Source organism: Mycteria americana, chromosome 6, assembly GCF_035582795.1.
Source record: "Mycteria americana isolate JAX WOST 10 ecotype Jacksonville Zoo and Gardens chromosome 6, USCA_MyAme_1.0, whole genome shotgun sequence".
Taxonomy (NCBI): domain Eukaryota; kingdom Metazoa; phylum Chordata; class Aves; order Ciconiiformes; family Ciconiidae; genus Mycteria; species Mycteria americana.
In genome coordinates this window covers 68,004,462-68,017,249 of record NC_134370.1, presented here as the reverse complement: position 1 = coordinate 68,017,249, position 12,788 = coordinate 68,004,462, and the positions used below count along the sequence as shown (strand labels likewise).

Genomic DNA, 12,788 nt, shown 5'->3' with positions numbered 1-12,788 from the left:
GCTGAAAATGCCGTTTTCCCGTTGCCCCCCGCGGCGAGGCCTTCTGTGGGAGCGCCAGGCCGGGGCTGTGTGGAGCGGCGCCCGGCAGCCGCGGCCCGGCCCCTTCCCGCCTCGGCCGCGGCGTTCCGGGGGGGACGCTTTCTGCGACGGACCCATGGCGGCACGGCGGGCGGGGGGTGAGCGACGCCGTTTCCCTTCCCCCGCTCGCCTCACTCCCCTCTCAGCCACCGAAACAGCCCGACTTGTCCCCGGGGGCTGTCTCTCAGGCCCCGCTGAGGGGAAGGCTTGGGAGGGCGGGCTGGCTCCCTGCTGGGGGTCCCGGGGCCTCTCCTCGGCCCTCGGGGTGCCCCTGCTGCTCCCTTTCCCCCATCGAGACGCAGCCCTGGCCGCGCTCGCCGTTTCCAGGCCTTTACGGCCGGTTGGATATGCTGTGTGTGGTTCAGGAGCAGATCTGTTGACTTAATCTGTGCCAAATCCCACGTTTTGGGGGGCAAAAGGGTAATTGTCGCTTCCCCCACTGCACAGTGGGGTCAGTGTGAGAGGGCGAGACGCGTGGCCTCGTAAGTGGGGTTTCAATAATGGTGTGGCCTTTTTCTTCTCCCTCTATGCAGAGGATCACTGTTCTCCGTGACGGTAGCAGAGAGGAGCAGCTCATCATGCCGACGGTGGTGGTGATGGACGTGTCGCTCTCCATGACACGGCCAGTGTCAGTGGAGGGCTCGGAGGAGTACCAGCGGAAACACTTGGCTGTCCACGGGCTGACCATGCTGTTCGAGCACATGGCCACCAACTACAAGCTGGAATTCACAGCCTTGGTGGTGTTTTCGTCACTTTGGGAGCTGATGGTGCCCTTTACGAGAGATTACAACACGCTGCAGGTAGGGTGTGTGAGACACAAAAGCAGTAAGCTGTCAACATTTAAAAAAAAACCAACAAAACCCCATGCATGTTTCCAAATCATGGTGAAATTGTGTGATTTCATATCATCCTGTGCACAACTTCTTGAATTGAGTGTTTTATCCTTATTTTAAGGTGAAATCAACACATTTGAAACCTTTTGTTACTTCACAAATAGTACCTTTGCAGGTGACCTCTGGAGTGTGGTCATTTAAGTTAAAAGTGGGGATGGAGGAAAGGGCTGCCTGATGACACTCTTAAAAATGCCAGTGGTTCTGTGACGTTCACGTTTTTGCCTGTAGTGGTTGATTTGCTCTTGATAAATGATGCAACAGACAGGACCATTTAGAAAGGTTTTGAGTCAAAGGATTTGGTAGAGAGAAGATGCTTTTAAGAGTGTGTACCAGTTGAAGCAGGGCAAGAATGAGAATAAAGTGATTTTAGGCCTTGCAGATGTGATGGGAAGTTGGGAGAAAATGGAAAGGATAAAGTCCAAGAAAGAATTTTCGTAAGAATGCAGTAAGGCACTGAAAGTATCTGAATCCAGTAAAAATTTTACGTAGGTATCTGGTTATCATACGTAGTATTGAGACGAAATGATAAGTCACTGTCCCAGGGCACCATGTTTTAGGTTTGTCAGTTGTGAGATATACAGATTTTAAAAGATATTCTCTGTTGTGTTTGCATTTTGGCAGATGAATGCCAGTGCATTCTGTTTGCTTCATTTTCCCCTCATTAAGAGTTCATTTGAGGAATTTCTGAAAGCCAAGAATCCAGCCAAGCTCCTCTATCATGTTGGTTTTACAGCTGCACCCTTCTTATGATGCTGTGTTAAGTGTGAAGTTCTCATTTTAAGGAGAAAAGCTGGTTTATGGTTATAGAAACAGGATGCAGATACGAGTTTTGGACTCTGTTACTCTCTCTGCCAAAGAGTTTTTGCGAGACAAGCTCCTTGTGGCCTACTTTCTGAATCTCCAAGAAGTTAAAGTTGCTCTGACACCTGGGAGGATTTTCTAAGCTAAATGTTTCATGTCAGACATTGCTTCAAATTTTGACTTTACATGTCTGAGACATGCAAAGGGTTTATTTTCTCCCAGAGCTGTGCTTATAATATTACAGTTTCTTCAAAGTCCACTTTCATTGTTGTCTCATGATGTCATTCACTATTTCTTATATTTCTTATATCTTTCTTTCTTTTTTTTTTTTATAACTTTGCAGGTCATATATAAGAACATAGCACTTCGCGTTGTGTTGCAACGGAAAGCAAACGTACTGACTTACCACAGAACTGTGAATAACTTTTCTGTGTTTCCTGGTAGTGATATTTCACCCAGCAATGACAGTGGTGTTTGTCTTTACAGGAAGCCCTAAGTAACATGGATGATTATGACAAAACCTGTCTGGAGTCAGCACTGCTGGGGGTTTGCAATATTGTCCAGCAGGAATGGGGTGCAGCAATTCCTTGCCAGGTATGCCCGATTTCACTCTTCTTAGGATCTAGCATATACTTAGTACTCCCTGTAAGTTGCAGATGGAAATGGAAATGTAATTTGGAAACTTTGAATACTCTCAGGCATGCTCGTGCTACAGGAAGACAAAGAATTAGTATTTAGGATATATCTGGAATAGGAACAGAAGGTGATCTTTATTAAAATATTCAGCAGCAAAAAACTAGACTGCTTCCTGTCCAATGTGTTATTGTAGTGGAGCGGATTCTAAAATCTGGCCCAAGAGTACTATTTTGGAGCTTGGCAGTTGATCTGGATGCAATCTTCTGTCCCAGGAGCCTCAGTCGGTTTGGAAGGTGTATAGTCACACATACATAACCTTTCTCCTCCAGTACCTGATGGTTTCCAGGGCTTGTAACAGTTCCAGGTCTCAAGCAACAGCATGGGACTACTGCTGAGTGTGTTTTGGTCTGTCTTCTTTCCCTAATGAGTCATTTGGCATGCATCTGCTCATACACTCCATTCAGCCCTTGCAGCTCTCAGCCTTCTGAATTTGCTGCCTCTTATGGCAAAGTCTGCTTTTAGCCCTCAGTTTTCTGAGACACTTAAGATCCTGTTGCTCTTTAGGTTAGGATTTAAGTTCAGTAATTTTGCAGCTCCGTGAGCTAGGAAGATGTCTCAAGCAATATTCCTTAAGGAGAAAAAAGATAGGGGTTTATTGTCTAGGCAATGCTTCATAATCTAACAAGGATAAAAGGCACCTTGGAAAAGCAGACATTCAAAGCAAAGAACTAGAAAGATGTAAAAACCAAGCATAGGTTAGGCCTCAACAATTTGGTCTCTCGCTTTGTGTCATGGCTCATTTTACTGGAACTTCAGGTGATGGGGTGATGAAAGGCAGCGGGGAATGTACTGTGCAGAATCTTGTAATAGTGAAAAACTTCACAGGTGAGCAACAGTTCAGGTGGTAACTGAAGAGACTGCAAAAGGGAGAGACTGAGGATGAAGAGAGAATACAAATCTGGATGTAGCAGATACACATTGAGTTTCAATTGGATTTGATTTTCCTTACCTCTCAGCCAAAAATAATGCCTGCTGTTGCTGCGCAGTGTTGAAAGACCAGCTATTTTACTTCTCTGGAAATGACTGGGTCTCAGCTGAGTGTAAATAGTTCCATTACTCAGCGTGACCTATTAGTGCAGGTTTCTACAAGGAGTGACTTTGGACTGAATAGAAAAATGTGTATTTTTGCTTTAATAGTTCTGCTGCAAAATGTGAGCATACTGCAGCTGTATTTGTTTGCAAAGAGTTAGGGTAATTAATACTACCTTTTGTATGGCTTCTGTGGCTTGTAGCGGAAGTTGGGTCGCCCTCCAGATTCTGCAGAAGAAACGGTCACAGCTGGCCTTTATTTTCCGTCTGAAAATAAACCCAAAGTTCTTGAGTCCATCAGCAGCAGGCTGCTTTTTTGGCTGTACAGTCACTGTTCTTCTAGCATACACTTAAAAATGGCCATGTTTATTCACAGCATGGTGTGTTTCTGGCTATGAAATTTAAATTTTAGTGCAATTGTCTAATTGCAACAAAATGTGTATTTACCATGCACATAGTTTAAATTGCAATGGTTAAATCTTCAATTTCTCATTTATGTACCTGTTTCTGGAAATTTTACTCGCAATTCTTTCCCCAGCTCAGTGGAGGAAATCCCTGTGTGAGCAGGGATTTTCAGTACGGAAATGCATGCTGCCAGGAAGGCTACTGAAATGTGTTGGTGTATAGTTGCCCTCTGCAGATAGAAGTGTGTCTTTACTTGGAAATGCTAATCTATCCTCTTTCATTCAAGGTTGTTCTTGTCACTGATGGCTGCTTGGGCATCGGCAGAGGCTCCCTACGGCACTCACTAGCTACTCATAACCAGCGAAGTGAAAGCAACAGGTTTCCGCTGCCTTTCCCGTTCCCATCCAAGCTGTATGTCATGTGCATGGCAAATCTCGAAGAGGTGATGTCTTTAACACATACCTTCTTCTTTGTTGCGTTGGATAATTATTGGTCTTCTCTGAACTAATGATCAGGTCAGCACAAAACATACTTTGATGTTCTTGTGCTTAGTTTTAAAGTTTAGTTGACATTCTGGTGCTTAGAGTTAGTTATTTGGCGAAATTTAACTGTAGTATCTTTTTTAAAGTTTATGATTGAACTATTATTATCTACTGCTATTGCATTATTATCATAATCTTTATAAATCATGTGAGTTTCTCCCTGGGGAATATTATGCAATTTTTATTTCTCTGTTGATATTATTAACTTTACTGCATTAATCACATTGAATGGTTTTTGGGTCTTTTCTTAATCTACAATTAAATTCTTGAATAAATGACTTCTATTGCAAAGATGCTCAATGCTTAAAACAACAATAGCTTTATGTAGAGATGTGAGTAAGCAAAACTCTAAAGTCTCTAAGCCAGTGATCAAACCAACTTCCCTTAGTTTTGAAGGAAAGGTGACTGTTTTCTTCAGGTACCTTTGAAAATCTCAGTACCAGCTTTAAAAATCTTAACAGTAATTAGAGTTTTGTTGCATAAAAAATGTTTAAAAAGAAGCCTATATAGGCTAAAGTTCCTTAGATTAGGTTTTATTAATAGCATTGCTTTTGACTTGACACCTGTATTCTTCTGTCTATCACAGCAGGATTTTCTACTTAGGCATGCAATAGATATTTCAGCTTCAAGGTCTCTATCAAGGATGATCCTCTTGATTAAGCTGATGGATTGAAGCATTGTTTACACATCAGAATAACTGTGAAAATGTTTAAAATAAATCTTCTATTGCTGATATGTTTGGGTGCTTTCACAGTCATTCTCTAAGAACTTCTCAAAAAGAATTATATCTGCCTTCCCTCCTAAAATTTATATTATCCTGAAGGAGCTGGAAACTTAGCATTCCCAATAAAATGTTATACTGGTTAAGGCATTCCTGTGCTCTTGAAGACTGAGAGCTTCTGGGATTTTTGGTTGCTTGAAGCTGCTTTCAAAGCAGAACCTCACATGATAAAGCAATGTATTGGGAGTTGGACTTGATGATCCTTACGGATCCCTTCCAACTCGAGATATTCTATGATTATTTGTTACTAGGCCAAATGCTGCATCTGGTCTAATATAAATGCAACATAAGGAGCCCATTTCCCGGGAGACCAAGAGTAGTGTTGGTTTATTCAGAAAGGAGTGAGATAACAAAAAATCATGATAACATCCAATCAGATGCTTTTCGCTGTGTTGTGTATATTTTCTGAAAACATACTGGTTAATAAAAAGAGAGTAAAAAGAAAACTTAACAAAAACATTTCACTTTATTTTTTTACAGCTTCAAAGCACGGATTCCTTAGACTGCCTGGAACGGCTCATAGATTTAAACAATGGGGAAGGGCAAATTTTCACCATTGATGGACCCCTTTGCCTGAAGAATGTACAGTCGATGTTTGGGTTAGTAGACTTGTAGATAATATGCCTTTGTGAAGGTTTCCTGTTAGTATCTGTAAAAGAAAACAAATATAACAAGAAATCTGATGATATGGGGTGTTCTAATTAACCTTTTTTACTTTTAGTTTATGATCTTGTTAACTGTATTTTCATCTTGACCTTCACTGGTTAAGGTCAAAATTTATTTTAATCATTCTGTAACAAACCATAGCATCTGTTTATGATTGGCAGATAGAAGATACTAATTTCCAGAATTATTGTTAGTTTGCCATCAGTATGATAATATGCTACTTTGTTTCACAGTTTAGCAATGCTAGAACTATTGAATTAACTGTAGTAAAAAAAAAAGTTTTGGGAGCTTAGTTAGTGTGCTTTAGACAAACTATTTTCATTTGATATGTATTATGTTTTCCTTAATAATAACTGATCGTGTTCTAGAAAGCTAATAGACCTGGCTTATACACCATTCCATGCTGTTCTCAAGTGTGGCCACTTAACATCTGATGTGCAAGTATTTCCCAGACCAGAACCTTTCATTATAGATGAGGAAATAGACCCCATCCCTAAAGCAATTAACACAGGTAACAAATCTTTGATTACCTTTTACTTAAATCCATTTGATTTCTACCTTTTCACTACCACCTCTTATCCTGTATAGTTACTGTTTCATGCACTTTCTCTCTGCAAGGATCAGTTGCTGACTGTAATTTTTTGGTATATGTGGCACCAGGGGACAAGTACCTCATTCTGTTTCAGCCATGTGTACCTGGTAAAAGGGCTGGAGTAGGGTAGAGGCACTTTCAAAGCTCAGGGTGCCAGTTTCTAGGGCCAAGGACTGTGGAAGACAGCCACGGGCTGCTTTCCATGAATACCCTCATAAGCTTCATGGAGGATGGGAGAGATGTGTTGGAGAAGGGGCTGCATTTTGTATTAGAGTTGCCTTTGTCAGAAAGACTGTATTATCAGGTGAGACAAACTAGCATCTTTCTGGAGGTTTCTTCAAGGAACCCACTAGGAGTGCAGCTGAGAAGAATTGGCGACGCAGCACAAGTAAAGGTCGAGATTGATGAAATCTCTGTCTCTATAGTTTGTCTGTCATCCTGGCACTTCTTACCAATACTAAGTTATTTTTAAAAACAACTGTGCAAAGAAAACCTTTCTCAGCCCTCCCATTAGTGGGCACTGCAGCCATGAACAGCAGGTAGTCTGTAGATAGCCCATGCCTGTGACTTGCAAATGGCTGGGTACAATTCTTGGAGAGAATACACTGAACTTCACTGCTTTGCCTTAAGAATTAAGTTTGAACTGTAGCATCAAAATTGCTCTCAGCTTCTCAGCAGTGTACGTGGTCACATGCATTTTGTTGTTCTTTCCAGTCAGGCAGTAGAGTGCTGTGGCTCTTGAGCTAAAGGTTGGCACCCTCACTGACACCCCAATGTGGCTAACTCTGCAAGGGAGCTGATGGGAGTTCCTGCTGGCTTTGTGCGATTCGGGGAGTGCAAAGAGAGTGACTCGGTTAGATCGTATGTCCAGGTGTCCTTTTGGATAATTTATTTTTTGTGAGTTTCTAGCTGTACTGGCAATTTCATTTCCTGGATCTGTCCTGTAGACTTCCTTTTTTTCTGTGTTCATCAACAAAACGTGCACAGCTTGCATGTGAATAAGGACACAGTAGTGGTAAAATTTTGCAAGGAAGTGAACTGCAACCCATAAATTACTGCCACCAAGATTGCCTTGATTTGTTTGGGGTTTTTTAAATCTGCAAGAGAAAAAAACATTTCTCATTTGGGGTGTGATCACTTCTTATTTGTAGCTGCATACGGTTTAAATAGGAATGAGTGCATCTGTACCAAAATAGCAAAAGCAAAGAAAAAGAGCGTGCAGTGTGTCTTGATGAGGGAGGCTTTGTGTTGCATTCAGTCTTAGAGTTCCTCCTGTCATTCCAAAGATGGGAATTTGGTATGAAGGAAATTTTGTTCTGTGTGCATTAAAATGCAGCGTATGGTGTGCTCAGCCCCTGAATTCCTCCATGGCTTTAATCAAGTGTTCGTTGTTTAGCTATGAGAAAAATCAATTGAATTGCCGTTGGGCCAGGTCCTTTGCTTGGGCTGTCAAGGAGAAGACTGTGCTTCCCGGTTCCAGCTGCATGGAAATGCACTGAATTTCTAATTGTGCCATACACGTGTGGACCTGTGTCTATAGCTAGAGCACACCATGTGTCACCATGCTTCGTGTAGAGAAGAGTTTACAAAGCAGGTACACTCTACACCTCTGCCAGTGTAGAGCTTGTCAAAGGCTAGTGCTAAGCCACATGACAAAACCTTCACATGGCTAAGAGACAGGAACCCGATACGACATCTCTTGCAGCCAAGAAGTGGGGAGGAAATCGGACAAGGCTGAGCATGAAGGACATGGCTGCCTCAGTCTTTTACCAGCAGCTGCCCGCAACTCTGTATGAGGTGGAGGTGCATTTAAACTTCCAGTGGGCATATAGAACTCAAGAACCACAACTCAGTCTTCCCAGTCCTGGGAACATGCCCCATTGGAGCTAACCCTGCCAGAGAGTTGATGGGAATTCCTGCAGGTTCTGTGATGCCAGTTGGAAGCTAGTAGGTTTGGTTTAGTCTAGCTACACCCTTATACTTAAAGATAACCTTTGTTTTCTCTCCTTTTGAATTTAAAATGACAGTGGGTTTGGTACAGTGTAAAAAACAACGTGCACAATTCTGTATTTGTCTAGAAGCATGGTTCATGGACAACAGTATGTATGTGATGGAAATTATGTTCTCATCTTAAAGTGTTATGGGATTGCGTATGAACATTTGTATCTTATTGACATCTAGGAGCCCCGGTCAAGGCTGGGGCCCTATTGCGCTACCTCTAGTCACTGCTTCAGAAAACTTAGTGGTGTAAGAAATTGTAATGTTAAATTGACTCTGAATACATTTCAGGTATTTCCAAATCTGACTTAAATCTGTTGTCTCCCCACAGATCTAGAAATTGTTGGTTTTGTAGATATAGCTGACATTTCTAGCCCTCCTGTCCTGTCCAGACACTTGGTACTGCCCATTGCACTTAACAGAGGTGAGCAAGTTTTGTTTCTTTTATTAAAAACTGTTTTAAACTTCCCTTGTAATGTCTGCGGTGGTTTAGACTAGAAGCACAGGTTTTATGCTTTATCAAAATGCCAGATGTCTCTAAAGACATGTTTGTGTGGTTACATTAAAATTAAAACCTTGAATGCAAGCTCTTTCTTTTTTTGAATACTGTGTTCTTTAGAAAGTTAATAGAGGGAACAGTGTCCTCATAGCATCATTATTAACAGAACATGCCAGACTTAAAGCTAAAAATAGTTATGGGCCATGAAATACGTGGTGCACGATGAATATCTAATGCCTGCATCTAACTGGTTCTTGGAATGATTTGTTGTTGTGAAAAACCTGATCTTAATCACTACTAGATTGCTCAGTTGTACTTAAGCATTAATTGCTGCTCATTGGTGCCAAGTATATACGTATCTATACAAATGACTGGTGTAGGCTTTGAGGATGGTTAAGCATATTACTGACTTGCAGCTACTTGCGTGCATCAGCCTGTGGTAAGAAGGACTTCCCCTTTCCTTTTGTCACGGCCTTGGAGTGGAGCAAAGAGAAAGTGAGGTTTCTCTTGGTAAAGAAGAATGAAAGCTCCAGATATGCTTTCATCTCTGTATTAACACTCTTATCCTGCTAGGCCTTTCACCTTAGAAGATATTAACAGTTAAATCACGGCTGTATTCCAGCTGCTAAAACACAGTAAGTTTCTCATAATGACCACAAATTGCATAGGAGAGGAGGACTTGAAACTCAGGATGCTTTTGGTTCAGAAGCAGACATGTATTTGTTGCCAGACTCTTGGTGCCATTTCATTTCACTTCTAGTTTCTTCAAAGCTGAGGTTTTATTTGCAGATTTTTGGTAACCCTGTTTTGTGAGTAGGATGCAGTGGAATATGTTATATAAATATAGTGCCACTTTGCCCAAACAGTTCATTTAGCAGCTGTTCCCTCTACAAAAGTATTAATTAACACTCGCATGGCAGAAAATACAGGGTGGTGCCATGGAAATGGAACTAGTGTGTTTGAATTCATTCTTATGTTGTCTCTTTGTTTGCTTTTATTCTTCACCAGAAGGTGATGAGGTGGGACCTGGGATCACAGATGACACCGAAGATGAGAATTCAGCTAATCAGATTGCTGGGAAAATCCCCAATTTTTGTGTTTTATTACATGGCAGCCTGAAAGTGGAAGGCATGGTGGCTGTCGTCCAGTTGGGGTATGGAGCTGGATGTCTGCCTGAAAAATCTCTTACTTTGCTCATTTATGCTTTATTTATAAAGTATGCCTATTTATATCTGCGTTCGGTACAGAACTCTGCACTGCTAGACAAAGCTGTGGATTTTTAATTGTGGATATGTTTCTGCCAATATAAATTGCAAATAGTGAGCCTCCACACAGTGGGAGGGGGCAAATTCTAGGCAAAGAGGGGTGGAAGATTTTCAGCCTTTGGGATTTGCTCTTTTCAATAGGCCAGAGTGGTATGGAATGCTCTATTCACAAGCTGATAGCAAGAAGAAATCAAACCTCATGATGTCGCTCTTTGAACCTGGTCCTGAGCCCCTTCCATGGCTAGGGAAGATGGCACAGCTTGGACCTATTTCAGGTACTAGCCACGCTCATTTGAATAACTCTTACACATGCAGTGTTTTCTTGCGTGAATGACCTTGCCAAGTCTTAGTTGTTAAGTTCCTTTTATTTTCTTCCCTCCCCCCCAGATGCAAAAGAAAATCCTTACGGAGAGGATGACAATAAGAGCCCTTTCCCCTTGCAACCCAAGAACAAGCGCAGTTACGCACAGAATGTTACCGTATGGATTAAACCAAGTGGCCTCCAGGTAATGATACGGGTTTTGGACTTAATGCTTACTTGGATCAGCAGTAGCCATCCTACCAGCAAAGTGGAGTCTGTGTGTGTCTTGTCCATTTAATGTAATTGCTTTATTGCTTTTCTTTCATTTCTGTAAACACTGCCTCTTTAAAATGTCATGATTAAAATGCAATCAGAAAACATAGCTTGTTTAATGAAAGCTGTGTCTCCAGTGTAGCATCTGGCTTAGTTTATTGGATTTAGTATAATTACCATTTATGTTTCAGCCTTTGTGAGCTGCAGTCTTGTCAATGGTCAGGATAATTTATCAATAAATAGTTGAGGATTTTTTCTGCAGCTTCCCTGGCAGCTGCCAAGATTTTTTTTTTTTTTTCTGCAGACAGATGTACAGAAGATCTTGAGAAATGCAAGGAAACTCCCTGAAAAAACTCAAACCTTCTATAAAGTGAGTAACATTTCGGGCCAACCCAAGTTTGGTCCATAGTGATAGTGGTGCATTTGACAGAGGAACACATACTGTCCGTGTCTCTGATATGTTCTGTGCAGGCTTGTAGGGCTCTGCAAAAACATACGTGGTTCTGTAAAGGAGACATCCTGGGTCTATTTTACAGACTAGTTAAGGTGAGACTAGGGGGTCTGGTTTCCCTGCCACCACATTCTCTGGCAGGGTGGCATAGATGTGTCATGTTTACAGGTGCCCCTCATGATCCCTGCTACTTCCATGGTGAACTTCTTTGCAGATTTTATGCCATTGTCCAGGCAGAAATAAACTCAGGGATCAGAGAGGAATAGGAACACAGATGTCATTCTGAGTCTGAAAATGTCTCCTACATTTTTTCTACAGCTGAAGCAGAGAAAGACAAAATTCCAGGCACGTTTGGCCACATCGTAATAATCCATAATGTAGACTGTAGCTGGAGGTAATTGTTGTTCCTCTTGTAAGCTTAGTGCTGAAGCAGTTTGTTATTGTAGCCCCCAGAGAGTTCAAGAATGAATACCCTGCCTAAATGCACATAAGCACTCTTCAGCTTATAGTGAAGAAAAATCAATATATATACATTTTGCTGGACACTGTGGTTAAAGGCAGCAATCAGTGAAGCCTAAGTTGGAGGCCACCCTCAGCTGGGACACAGACAAAACAGGCAGGTACAATAGCTGAATGCACAAAAGGGAAAAGGGAGAAGTGGAGATTTGTAGGAAGGGATCAAGGGAAAACCAGCTGTTTAGTTGTGCCACTATCATCTTCAGCCCTGAAGCATTTTTTATCTCATGAGCAGCTGGGCAGTTTCCAGCAGCTGTACTGATCACTCAGGTTATTCTCCTCTAAGTGAATAAGCTTGCCTTTAAAAAAAGAAGTAAGAAAACCACATTTTATGTAAAGGCTTACAGTGGCTTTAAAAGGGGTTTTTCTTCTTTGCAGGAACTTAATCGTTTACGAAAGGCAGCTCTGGCCTTTGGCTTTTTGGACCTCTTGAAAGGCGTGGCAGACATGCTGGAGAGGGAGTGCACCCTGCTTCCTGACACGGCTCATCCTGATGCAGCATTTCAGCTCACGCATGCCGCTCAGCAGCTTAAAGTGGCAAGTACTGGAGCATCGGAATACGCTGCCTATGATCATAACATTGCTCCGCTGCAGACAGACTTTTCTGGTAGCAGCACTGAAAGAATGTGAAGTCTCCATTTTGGGAACTTCTATAGATTTAAGACTCAAGTGGTTCAAATTTTCTTGTCCTGTTTACTTTCTAGGGCCTGTTTAATTACTGTTTGGAGAACTTCCTATCAAAACAGGGTCCCTTACCTGCATCAGTGCTCTCTAAATAAATGTAGCTGGTTTGTGGTGGCTTTAGTCAGACCTAGAAACTGTTGGATGATGGGCAGAAGTTACTCAGTACATATGAGGAGAGAAAGAAAATGCCATCATAGGCAGCAGACTGCTCATGGCTTTTGGCCTCCCCAAAATGCAGTTACTACATAACCGAACTCACTGGTAAAAGTATCCTAAAAGGCAGCTACTACACTTTATACATGGACTTGATTAGTCCAA

The 12,788-nt window shown here is 41.9% G+C and overlaps 1 protein-coding gene across 2 annotated transcripts; it reads left to right on the top strand.

Annotated features, from left to right (window-relative positions):
* The first annotated feature begins 73 nt into the window (after positions 1-73).
* On the top strand, positions 74-12,608 carry INTS14 (integrator complex subunit 14). Of its 2 annotated transcripts, none has more exons than XM_075506368.1 (12): positions 74-176; positions 612-878; positions 2,259-2,366; positions 4,189-4,344; positions 5,706-5,824; positions 6,260-6,402; positions 8,813-8,905; positions 9,989-10,133; positions 10,387-10,520; positions 10,633-10,751; positions 11,124-11,189; positions 12,165-12,608. In XM_075506368.1, exons 2-12 carry the CDS (start codon positions 657-659, stop codon positions 12,414-12,416), a joined length of 1,557 nt encoding a protein of 518 aa, XP_075362483.1. In that variant the 5' UTR covers positions 74-176; positions 612-656; the 3' UTR covers positions 12,417-12,608. The 2 variants fall into 2 exon arrangements, with proteins under 2 accessions (XP_075362483.1, XP_075362485.1); XM_075506370.1 differs by lacking the exon at positions 74-176 and adding an exon at positions 198-498.
* Positions 12,609-12,788: the final 180 nt, after the last annotated feature.

What these genes read in the sequence shown, in the direction of transcription:
- INTS14 (XM_075506368.1), top strand. Translation starts at nt 657, where the DNA reads ATGCCGACGGTGGTGGTGATGGACGTGTCGCTCTCCATGACACGGCCA. An exon ending in GCATGGCAAATCTCGAAGAG is followed by an intron (nt 4,345 to 5,705) that starts GTGATGTCTTTA and finishes ATTTTTTTACAG; the next exon opens with CTTCAAAGCACGGATTCCTT. An exon ending in GTGGCTGTCGTCCAGTTGGG is followed by an intron (nt 10,134 to 10,386) that starts GTATGGAGCTGG and finishes TCTTTTCAATAG; the next exon opens with GCCAGAGTGGTATGGAATGC.